Source organism: Mirounga leonina, unplaced genomic scaffold (assembly GCF_011800145.1).
Source record: "Mirounga leonina isolate KUSES-001 unplaced genomic scaffold, KU_Mleo_1.0 Mir_97, whole genome shotgun sequence".
NCBI classification, from domain to species: Eukaryota; Metazoa; Chordata; class Mammalia; order Carnivora; family Phocidae; genus Mirounga; species Mirounga leonina.
This window is the reverse complement of record NW_023270889.1, coordinates 4,425,631-4,438,215: the sequence shown is the minus strand read 5'-3', so window position 1 is coordinate 4,438,215 and position 12,585 is coordinate 4,425,631. Positions and strand designations below refer to the sequence as shown.

General features: G+C 37.0%; 1 protein-coding gene across 2 annotated transcripts in view; it reads left to right on the top strand.

Moving 5' to 3' along the window:
- Positions 1-12,585, top strand: part of LOC118006474 (FYN-binding protein 1-like) — a 150,522-nt gene that overhangs the window by 94,667 nt on the left and 43,270 nt on the right. For both annotated transcript variants that reach the window (XM_034999143.1, XM_034999141.1), the window contains exon 3: positions 8,182-8,308. In XM_034999143.1, coding sequence (XP_034855034.1) covers positions 8,182-8,308 — 127 coding nt within the window. The remainder of the gene's footprint in view (positions 1-8,181; positions 8,309-12,585) is intronic.

The following is a 12,585-nucleotide window of genomic DNA, read 5'->3' as shown; positions in this document are numbered from 1 at the left end:
TCTCAACTTACATCCTTAATTCTTGATGCCCACTAAACTCCAAACTTTTTTCCTTTATTTAGTTCATATCTTCTGATCCCTTTTATGACTGCATTTCAAATTCCTCAATTCCATTTCCTGAGACTTTTTTTCCTTGCTAGCCTATGTCAGTCACCCACCTTTAAGGGCCCATTTTCCACTAGCTCTTGAATGCCTACTTTCCTGCTACCTGGTTTCCAAAATCAAATTCTGATATAAATTATAAATTTAGCATCTAAAACATCCATAGATGTGAGTATATGCTTCAGAATTACTTTACCGTCTCCAGAGCTAGTTCTGCCCTACGTAAAACTGAAAATAGTCGTACAAAAATCACACTAAGAGGAAAGGTATCAATCAGAAAAGCTAGACTTACACTCAGACCTTTGGAAAGCGTGTTAACATTTGCACTGGAACTTACCAATAATGTCCACATCCATTCCTTGAGAAGCAGCAGAACATAGCAGAAAGGGCGTAGACATCAGAAGAAACTGACTAGGGTTCAAACTCAGCCAGAGTTAAGTTTCTATTGCTTACAAACTCTCTGAACATGGGTAGTTTTCTTAACTACCGAATGGAAACTAGATAAGAACATAAACCCCAGAGGGTTGTTATAAAGATTAAATAAGATTAAATATATAAAATGCCTAGAATGATGCCTGGCAGAAAGAAAAAAAAAGATTACTTAACGTTGTTATCATTAATCCCAGAAATTTCCTATAGATTTAGTGTTTCTGTCTCTTCTTTACTTATTTTATTATAATTCAATATACACCCTCTTCTTTCCCTCACAACAGACTAGATTTTTGGTTTTGAGAATTCCAATATTATTATTTATATTTTAGCATACTTTATAAAGTCCAGATTGAGATTTTAAAGCCAATCATATTACATTAAGGTAAGTCTCCTGGATTTTTTTTTTCTCAAAAACTGAGATGCTTTTCCTTAGAATGATTTTGTATACATGCAAATATATCCCTTATAGTATTTGAAAGTGACGGCAGATTTTGCAAAGCAAAATGTTTCACTGCTAAATACTAGTGTGACACAGGAACACCTTAGTTTATGTTCTCCAAGCTTGAGGAACACTTGAAAGATTAGTTTAGTACCTCATTATGCCTTTCAAATGACCTCTGACAAGTTTCCAAAGGTAATTATTTTAAAAAATCCAACCAGTCCCCCTCTGTCTCTTAGCTGTGCCTTCCCCCAGCTCTGCCACATCCTCAGGCAGACTCTTCCCTGGCGGTGGTGAGACAGAAGCTGACAATGCCGGGTGGGGGGTGGGGCGGTGGGAATGCTCCTCAGAGGTCCAAGTCCAGTGGGAAAGCAAGCACCCCCCTTTCTGGGTAGCTCAAGTTATTATAACTAAGGAAAGGAGAATGGATACCAGACAAGCAGAACAGCAGGGGCCCAGCACAGATGCCCTGTCAGAAAATCTCATATGCCCATGTAAAGATGAAAGAGTACTACAGGGGTCTGGTGGTGAGTCAGTTTTTAGTGTTTCCAGTTCATCGTTCCCCAAAACATGTCTGTAATTTCTCATCTCCAGGCCTTAGATCACTTTCATATGGTAACACCCCTGGCTTGTCCAAATCTTTTCCATGAAAAGATAATTCACAGGTGGATGATAAACATTTTTCTTCTGTTTAGACAACAGTTTTCCACTCACAGTGGCTTATTCCCTGTGAGTACAGCTTTCAAATCCTTTAGGAATCTATCAGACTGTATTATTTATAAATTAAAATAGGGTGTTATTTTCATTTGTCATATTCACTAGGATTTTTAATGTGTATTCTGGGATAACAGGCATTTCAAGTCAGTAAGCAATAGCTCATTAGATAAATGGTGCAGAGACACTTAATGATCTAAGAACAACAGCAACAGCAACAAAAACCGTAAAACTAGATCACGATCTCACACCTAACTCAAAAATAAATTCTTTAATCATTTCAAAGAGTTAAATGTAAAAAAATGAGTCCAAAAGAAGTAGAAAAAAATGTAAGGTTAATAATTATGTGTTCTCAGGGCGCCTGGCTGGCTCAGTGGGTGGAGCGTGCAGCTCTTGATCTTGGGGTTGTGGGCTCGAGCCCCAATTGGGTGTGAAGATTACTTGAAAATAAAATCTTTTAAAAATAATAATAATGGGGGTGCCTGGGTGGCTCAGTCAGTTAAGTATCAGCCTTTGGCTCATGCCCAAGGATCCCAGGGTCCTGGGATCGAGCCCCGCATCAGGGTCTCTGCTCAGCAGGGGAGTCTGCTTCTCCTTCTCCCACTCCCCCTGCTTGTGCTCTCTCTGTATCTCTGTCAAATAAATAAATAAAATATTTAAAAATAATAATAATAATAATAATAATAATAATACTGATGTGTTCTAAGGGTAGGGAAGGCATTCCCAAACATAACTCTAGTGATAGAAACTATATATAAAAGAATTTACTCACTGAATTAGAGAAAAAGTAGTAAGTCCTAAATATCAAAAAAGCTTAACTTATTGATGACAAAAATGAAATGGGAAAAATATTTCTAACATAAATGTAACAGTTGGGAAATTTTATTTATCAGAATTGTGGGGGAACTAATTCTCCCTACCTCAATCCCTCCCCAAAAATAGCTGCCAAAGAGAAGATGAGCAATTCCTGTGAGCATTGCACCCAGCAGGTGCTTCACGAGTCAGCAGTGCAGGGCCTGAGTACATTTTAAAACTCTGTACTAGTGAGAGGACTGGAATAGTAAGAAAAGAAGATGAAGAGAGAGGGTAATATTTTTGTCATTGTTGTTTCATTTTTTTTATTTAAATTCAATTAATTAACATATAATGTATTACTGGTTTCAGAGGTACAGGTCTGTGATTCATCAGTCTTATATAACATCCAGTGCTCATTACATCACGTGCCCTCCTTAATGTCCATCACCCAGTTACCTCATCCCCCACCTACCTCCCCTCCAGCAACCCTCAGTTTATTTTCTTTGATTAAGAGTGTTTTATGGTTTGTCTCCCTGAGAGGGGGTAATATTTTTACTAATTACCAAAATGAAAAATTTGAAAAGAGGCAGAACTATCTAGAAGGAATTAAGAAGCTTTTTGTATATATCATTTAAAACCTTGCCACTGACCCTTTAAGATAACTTACAGTAAAGTACTGTATTTCCTTCAAAGGTTCTGAAGATTTTGGGTTTTATTGGTTGAGACATGGTATGGTTTTTGTTTTGTTTTTTGGTTGGTTTGGGGCAGGGGTTCTCGTTTTTGCTGTTGGAGGTTTTTTTGGTATGAACAGCCAGAAGCAGAAGCCAAAGTAGCCCGATTACTACATTCAGTTTGTCCACGTAAGTGGCAAAAAGATGAATACCCTCAATAAAGACGTTCTATTAGTCACTACAAAAAGGCAAATACTATTTTAAAAACAGGCAAAGGATTTGAATAGATAATACAATTAAAACAAAACATGATGAAGATGAAAAAATTGACCTCAGCGGTGCTCAGAAACATGTAAAATTAAGAAGAAATGTTTTTTTCAAGAGTGCACCCCTTTTCCTCTCAAAAAAATTGCCCCCAAATTAGGAGGACAAGAAAAACAAACTTCATATTTAGGGAAACCAGGCGACATACATAAATCCAATGCATCATGTATAAAATCAGAAAGGGTCAAAGCAAAGCCAGGAGATACAGAGACATTCTATTCATGAGATAGCCAAAAGAACCTATGAATTTTTTAGGTATAAGCAATGGTGTGCTGGTAAATTTTGAACTAGTTCTCTAAGACAAACTGTGTATATGTGTGTTATGTATGTATCCATACATGTAATAAATTTTATTGATATAAAAGATGCATAGCATAATATATAAATAAGAATAAGCCAAACAATACTCTTTATTGAAAATTCCTCAGAGCCAGTTGTTGATTTTTGCCAATTTCTTTTACCTGTAGCCAACCTGTGGTTACAATTAAGGAATGAGTGTAGTTCGAACCTGAATGTTGATTGCTATTTTCATTTATGTTAACAAGATGAATGTAAAACAACAAAGATATATGTCAGAACTTCACTCATTTGCCAATGCTGTGAGTGACTATTTTGCTGAGTTGTATAATGCTTTCAAATACTGGAAAATATTTCCTGAATGTTTTATGCCATTCACCATGTAATAGTTACAGAAACAACACACTTTTAAATTTAATCTGTATTATAAGCATTTTCTCCATCACTCTCTTAAATCTAACAATCAAAAAAAGAATAAAGCTGAAATTTGTAGTTCTTGTCTATTTCCAGGATCTAAATAATCCCATTATGCCCACGTTCTAATCTACATAGTGAGGCCACTGAATGCAGAGTAGGGAAGAGATGCCAACAGTATTACCATCACATAGTCTTTCCACCATTTATAGCACTTCTCACAATCTTATATGTATCTTATTATATGTTTTTAGTTTTTATCTATCTCCCCAAATCCATAAGAGCAGAAATTTGTATCTGTTTTTTCTCTTTTGTATCCTAGTGCCTAGAACAGAACTTGACACATATAGTAAGCATTCAATAAACATTTGTTGAATAAAAAATAAAATGTTCAACTTACTATATGCCAGGTACTGTCCTAAATGTTTTACATGTGTTAAGTCTAAAGTCCTCACCGCAATCCTATGAGCTGGCACTATTATGATTTTCATTTTCCAGATGAAACGAGAAGTGACTTATCCAAGTCACCCAGCAGGTAAGTGGTGGAGCCAGGATTTAAACTCAGGCACTTTGGCTCCAGATCTTGGACTCTATCACAATGTGTTCTCTCAATATATCAGAGCCCTGATGCCGGCAAAAAGAAATCTCAGAATGTCAGATGTGTGGCAGACCTTAAAAGCAGCCAGGTCACATTAGAGCAAGTGGACAAGGGTGGTATACTGGAACCGATTCATTATCTGACAGGTTTGGTTTTGTAGAAAATGCTTAAAGACATTTTACAGCACTGTTGGAAATTGTGGGAAGTAAGAGTTCCAAAGAAAAATCTTTGCAAATGACAAAATAAGACAGTTATTAACTCCAGGAAAACAGTAAGTTGAATGAGAAAGGAAATGTAATCATAGTACACTGCTTCATTCAACAAAAAATAGTATTTACCAAGTCATAATAATGAAAACAATGAACATGGACTTAATTCAAAAAAAAAAAAAGTTATGCTTTTGCTACATTGGAAAAGGAAGGGGAAGAGGGCAAAAATCTACATCTACCAAACAGAAAATCAATAATTTTTTCAAGCAGTAGCTATATGTATATGTGTGTGTGTGTGTGTGTGTATAAAGGTAAATGCAAAAGAAACATCTAAAACATTGGAAGTTTTTGGTATTTGATATTGATATTTTGATAAAAATGAAATTAAAACAAAAGGTAGAATTTTTTCCATAATAATGTGAAAAATTCAAAGCATAATAATGCCGATGTTGGCAAAAATATGTGAAAATCACTCTCATATACTAGCTGATGGAGTTGTCAGTTGATGTTTCTCTGGAAGACAATTTGATATTTTGTATCAAAAGTCTTAAAAAATGTTGTTTGACCCAGCATTTCCACTTAATGGAATTCATTCTAAGAAAAAACTTTAAATATGTGGAAAGACTAAGACATTTCTTATTACAGCTAAAAGGAAAGGAATTAATACAAATATCCAATATTAGAGCCTTAGTGGGTTTTTTTTTCATCATGGTAGAGCTGCCTAAGGAAAAATTGTCACGTTACTAAATATTATACTTAGATTAACCCAGAATGATATTTATGATATTGAAACAAATAAAAATACTGGTAACAAAATAGCAAATGGTTCCATTTTACTCCCCTGCTGTAAAAGTATATGTTTGCACTAAAATGTTTCAAAATACATGTAATTCAGTAGCTATTGCTGGGTGATGGGGTTATGGCTGATTCATATTTATTTAGTTCTGTCTTTATATTATAATCTCTACTATATCTATGATTTATTTGTGAGGTTGTTTAATACATTTCAATGTTTAGAAATCATACCTGAGGGTGCCTGGGTGGCTCAGTTGGTTAAGCAACTGCCTTCAGCTCAGGTCATGATCCCGGAGTCCCAGGATCAAGTCCCACATCAGGCTCCTGGCTCAGCGGGGAGTCTGCTTCTCCTTCTGACCCTCTCCCCTCTCATGCTTTCTCTCTCTCTCTCAAAAAAATAAATAAAATCTTTAAAAAAAAAAAAGAAATCATACCTGAAACAAAATCTTCTCATTAAAGATTCAAGGAAGTCATTGAAAACAAGAAAAATGTGTTACCTATGAGAGCAGACACAAAAACTACACCTCTTTGGTCTAAAATAATGAGTCCAGGGCACCTGGGTGGCTCAGTTGGTTAAGCGACTGCCTTCGGCTCAGGTCATGATCCTGGAGTCCCTGGATTGAGTCCCACATCGGGCTCCCTGTTTGGCGGGGAGTCTGCTTCTCCCTCTGACCCTCCCCCTCTCATGTGCTCTCTCTCTCTCTCTCTCTCATTCTCTCTCTCAAATAAATAAATACAATCTTTAAAAAAAAAAACATTGTTTAAAAAAAATCTCTATAAAATAATGAGTCCAATGAAACATCATCTACCTTTTTAAAATCAAAATGAATGTGGGATTAAAGTTGATGTAGACTTCTTCACAAAATCCGGAATATTAAAACTGTGGTTTACAAAAGCTTAGAAAATGTAAGAGAAATTCTTTTTCTTTTTTTAAATTTTTTATTATGCAATTTTTCGCCTGTATACTCTACACCTAGATTTAACAATAGTTAAGGTTGGGTGCCTGGGTGGCTCAGTCGCTAAGCGTCTGCCTTCGGCTCAGGTCGTGATCCAAGGGTCCTGGAATCGAGCCCCGTATCGGGCTCCCTGCTCAGTGGGAAGCCTGCTTCTCCCTCTCCCCCTGCTTGTGTTCCCTCTCTCGCTGTCTCTCTCTGTCAAATAAATAAAATAAAATCTTTAAAAAAAAAAACAACCAATAGTTAAGGTTTTTCTTAACAAGGTAAGAGAAATTCCTTTTAATAGTGGGAATTAAAGAACTTATCTATCTCAGAAAAAGGAATGTTTATCAACATCACTAATCATCATGGAAATGCAAATCAAAAGCACAATGAGATATCACCTCACACATGTTAACAAAAAGACAAGAGATAGCAAATGCCAGGAAGTGGAGAAAATGGAACACTTGTATACATTGTTGGGAATGTAAACAGGCACAGCCACTGTGGAAAACAGTATAGACTTTTCTCAATAAATTAAAAGTAGAACTACCATACGATCCAGCAAACCTACTTCTGTGTATATATCAAAAAGCAACAAAGTAATTATTCAAAGAGATACCTCTACTCCGGTATGTATAGCAGTATTAATCACAACAACCAAGGAATGGATATGACCTACAACCTACGTGTCCATCAACAGATGGATAAAGAAAATGTAGTAGATATATAAAATGCAATATTATTCACCCTTAAGAAAAAAAGAAAATCATGTAATATTTGACAATATGGATGAATCTGGAGGGTATTATGCTAGTGAAATAAGCCGGAAAGCCAGACAAAGACAAAAAATGCATGGTTCAATGATATGTGTAATCTAAAAAACAAAACAAAAAAGTCAAACTCATAGAAACAGTAGAAAGATGGTTGTCAGGAGCTAAGGTGAGGAAAATAGGAAGAGGTTGATCAAAGGGTACAAACTTTCAGTTATAAGATGTATAAGGTCTGAGGATCTAAAGTAAAACATGGTGACTATAGTTAATGATATATTATATAACTGAAATTTGTTGAGAGACTAAAACTTAAGTGTCCTCATCCTCCCCCCCTCAAAAAGATAAATACATGAGATGGATGTGTTGATTAACTCAATGGAGGGAAAACCTTTCAAAAAAAAAAACAAACCCATATATAGAGAGAGAGAAAAATCATCATGTTATATAATTTAACTATTTTATAATTTTGTCAATTATACCTCAATAAATCTGAAAAAATAGAACATTTAAAATGCCATGTTCTATGATACTTAGAATATTAGACTCTTTAAAGCATTAATTTAACAGGATGCATTTCTTGCATTTTTATTTTTAAGATCTTCATTTCTGCATATTTGGAATAGCCAGCTCTTGTGTTTTGAAGGTTTATCTTAATTCACAGTATTTTTGGTTCTGCTTCTTAGGTACCAGCAAAGGCCAAACGTCTTACTCAACTACTTCCCTGCCACCACCTCCACCACCCCATCCAGCCAACCAACCGCCAGTCCCAAGTCTACCTCCCAGAAACATTAAACCTCCCTTAGATCTAAAGTAAGTAAAGATTATCTTGCCATTTCTTTGTCAATCTCTTGCCATAGATTTTCAGACTCTGCTTGGCTGAATGCTGGAGTTCCATGGGAAACTGCTGGGGCCACAAATGTCGGCAGATGGAAGGAGGAGGGATGGCTGAGCAGGCTGCTCTCCTACCCCCATATCCTTCAGCCAGTATTGTTTATCTGTCTTTACAGCAGCTTTTCCCTTAGAAGTTCATTTGAAAAAAAATTTCCACTGCCTTTTAAATATTTTGAAGCTTTCTTCAGGTTAGCATTACAATCATCTCTTCCGCCATGACTACCATTATCATAATCGTTACCATCACCACCATCCCCATCGTAATCATCACCACCATCCCCATCGTAATCATCACCACCATCCCCATTATCATAATCACCACCATCATCACCACCATATTTTACTGACTACTTATGACACGCTAGGAACTTTACATATAAAAGTAGAAAGTGTTTTCATCATTTCACAGATGAAGAAATGGGAATTTACAGAGGCTAAGTAACTTCTCCAAGATTACACAAGAATGTAGAGTAGAAATTTGGGGCAATGTCAGTCTGAGTCCAAAGTAAATGTGTGCTTTTAACCACTCTGCTAAATAACCTCCTTAAGTAAAAAATACAGGTTTTCTCTCAATCTTCAGATTTTTGGCTGTGTGTTAAAAAAAAACAGGAAACTTTTATTCAAGTCCGCTCTTGTTTTTCTTAGATGGTGCTTTTTAGAAATGTCAAAACTGGATGGGTGCTATGGATGGGATCTTTACCCATGATTTACCAGAATAGCTGGTTAAGGAAAAAGCAGGCACAAGGTTGGGATAGAATGAATGTCATTTTAAAAAGACATTGGATAATGGCAAGTATAGATCCTTGTGGCAAGTTAGACTGTTGTCTTCCCTTTCTTCTAGAAAATTGCTTTACATGATTCTCCTTAACTACAAATAAGCAATATCCCAAAATATTTAGCCACATTTTTTTTCCTCCATTTCAATCCCCTACCAGACTGGTGTTCTTTACATTAAAAGTACTTCATATCCATAATCTATATAATAGAATCTATTAATATCAATATCTGATTGACAGCTTTCTTTTATTGATGATGATTACAGTTTAGAGCAGGGGTTGAAAACACATCTGTCATAGGTAGCCAACACTGTGTTTCACTTCATTGCATTTGTTTGAGGTATAAAGGCAGTAACTAGAAAGTATTAGAGCAGCTTAGGGGCAATTACCTTGTTTGTGGCCTGCATCGTGCATTTATGTTAACTGTGTGCCCTTCCAGGCATTTGATTTTATGAATTCTAATTAAAAGACTCTAATACCCCATGATATCTTGCTACCAAGTAAGAGTTTAAGCCATCTGCCTACTAACATGTAAGTGCTAAATAAATATTTGTTTAGTTAAAATAATTAACATGTGTTCTTATATACACCCAACTCCTAGAAGTTATTTTGCTTTCACATGTATTAAATTGTTTTTTTCTTAACCTTTTTTCCTAGTCTGACCAATTTAACTGACTAGATCATGATCTTAGTACTTTTGGATTTTACTATGTGACCCTATCCCAGCTACTGCCTTCAGTCTTGTATAATTCTAGTGAGAAATTTTAATAAATACCCTGAGCATGAATCCCTGAAAATTTATAAGACATGAAGACTGATAATTGTTTGATTGAAAACTGTGGAGAAAGGAATATTTGGCTCTATTTCTGCTTATGAGGCGTCCCCAAGACCACCATATGTTTGAGGATTCATTTAAAGGACTCACAGGATCCAGCATGTAGTGGTACTCAAGGCTAAGATTTATCACAGTGACACTGTCCTTCAATGCCTAGGAGGGACACACTGAGAATGCTCCTTTCTCCAGCTTTGGAAATGTGCAATGCTGCTTCCCAGGGAAGCCCGGTAGAGATAAGTTTTTACTGAGAGTTTGTCACATAGGCATCTTCAGCCTAACCACTACCAAAATACCAGACCTCTAGAAGGAAAGGAGGTTTTCACCAAAATTTGCATGGTTTATACAGTCTAGGCACAGCAAGGCACTCTTACCAATTAGGCAACTTTTCATATCAGTGTAGGGAATTTTTTAGAAATGGAGTTCCCAAATGCAAGCCAAGGGCCAATCTTGGTGTCAGATTCTTCTAAAATTAGCACCTTAGGCCTACTATAGTAACCCTTTTCTGCAAGCCTACTCCCCAGAATCCATTATGATATGGTGGGAAATAAAAAGTTTTAGATGGAAGAAAGGATTTTAAAAACAGTCATATAGCCTGTACTACAAATTCATAAGGATGCTAGTCAAAGTCTCAGCTTTTCAGTGAATTCTTGCAAAGTTGAAAAGGGCCTTACAACCAACTAGGCCCACATTCTTACTTGTAACATCATTTTCATCAGAAAGTAGCAAAATCCACCAATTGTAATAAACTTTACCTCATCCCTATTTCCATCTTATTAGGAACTCCTAATTAGAAAATCAGATTCATCTAAGAGTTCCTGACTCCACAAAATTCATACTCTCAGAAGAAAGATGAAAAGAAACAGGAGTCTTTGGGGATGTTATATTGCCTAGACAAACAATAATTGGGGAATCTGAAAGTCAATTGTCTGATGGAGAGAATAGAGGGAATGAAAGCTAAGGGACATCTACAATTTTTTTTTAAGTAAAACTGTGGTGTATAGTGAAAGACTTTCAGGTTCCCATCAGAGAGCTCAAATAAATTCCAAAATCACGAAATAGCTCAATTAGAAACTTTCCCCCAGGTAGGGGAAGCCAGATAAGACACAAAGAAGAAACAAGAGCAAAATGACTCTTGATATTCAGGCTCAAAAATTTATATTTTATATGAGAGGGAAATTTATGGGGTAATCTTTAAGCAAAATTGTGAGATATGGGCGTTCCTGTGCTTTTCCTCATGCCACCACCCTTCAAAACACACGCATGGGTGTTTTCCGCATGCTCCCTCCGCCAGCCTGCAAATGCCATTCCTCCCCTCTCTGGTCAGATGCCACTCTCAGGTCAAGCTCTAATAGATTTTTTTTACATTCACTCAAGAATTGGGGTTTTTTGAGCCACTACTTTGTGCTGTTGTAATAGTAGTTCAGGAAATATCAGTGAACAAAATAAAAATCCCTGCCCGCATAAAACAGGGGGCAAGAGACCCAAAGAATAAAAATAATAAACAGGTAAAGGAAACAGTATGGTAGGAAATACCAAGTAGGAGAAAAGAGAGCAGAGTTAGGTAGTGTAATGGGAGGGTGGGGTTGGGGATAGCATGTCACAACTTTAAGAAAGGGGAGGGTAGGGGCACCTGGGTGGCGTCTGCCTTTGGCTCAGGTCATGATCCCAGGGTCCTAGGATCGAGCCCCACATTGGGCTCTCTGCTCTGCGGGAAGCCTGCTTCTCCCTCTCCCACTCCCCCTGCTTGTGTTCCCTCTCTCGCTGTCTCTCTCTCTGTCAAATAAATAAAATCTTAAAAAAAAAAAAAAAGGGGGGGGAGTGGCTGCCTTTATAGGCAGTTATATACTTGAGCAAAGACTCACGGAAGTGAGGGAGTTAGGCTTGCAGATGTCCTAAGCAAGACCATTCCGGGCAGAGAGAGCAGACAGAACAAATGCCTAGAATGTTCAAGGACTAGGAAGAGGGTAACTGGTGCTGGAGTAGAGTGAGCAAGGGAAGGAATAGCAGGAAAAGATTCAGCTCACATAGGGCCTTGCCAGTCATAGTCGAGATTGTGTCTCCTCGTGAAGTGGTAACCACTGAAAAAGGTTGAGCACGGCAGTGATGTTTTGACTTATGTTTTATCAAGATCACCTGAACAGCTATATGAAAAGAGACTATAGACAAATATTGAAACAGGGAAAACTAGTCAGGTAGATATTGCAGAAATGCAGGCATGGTATAGAGGTGGCTGTAATCAAGATGGTGGCAGTGGAGGTGGAGAGAGGGGTCCAGAATCTGAATATACTTTGAAGGTAGAGACAACAGAATTTGGATTTGGGGTGTGAAGGGAAACAGGGATCAAAGATGGCTCCAGGGCTTTTGGCTTGAGCAACTATAATATAAGGATGATGTTTCCTTCAACTGAAATGGGAGAGGGTACAGTTGAGCAAACTTGGGAGTGGGGAAGATCAGGAAGGCATGGCTAGGTTAAGTTTGAGGTGTCTTTTAAACATCTAAGTGGAGTTATTGTAGTGGCAATTGGGTATCAGGAGCGAAGAGTTTGGAAGAGAGTTCTGGTTTTAAAATATAAATTTGAGAGTCAT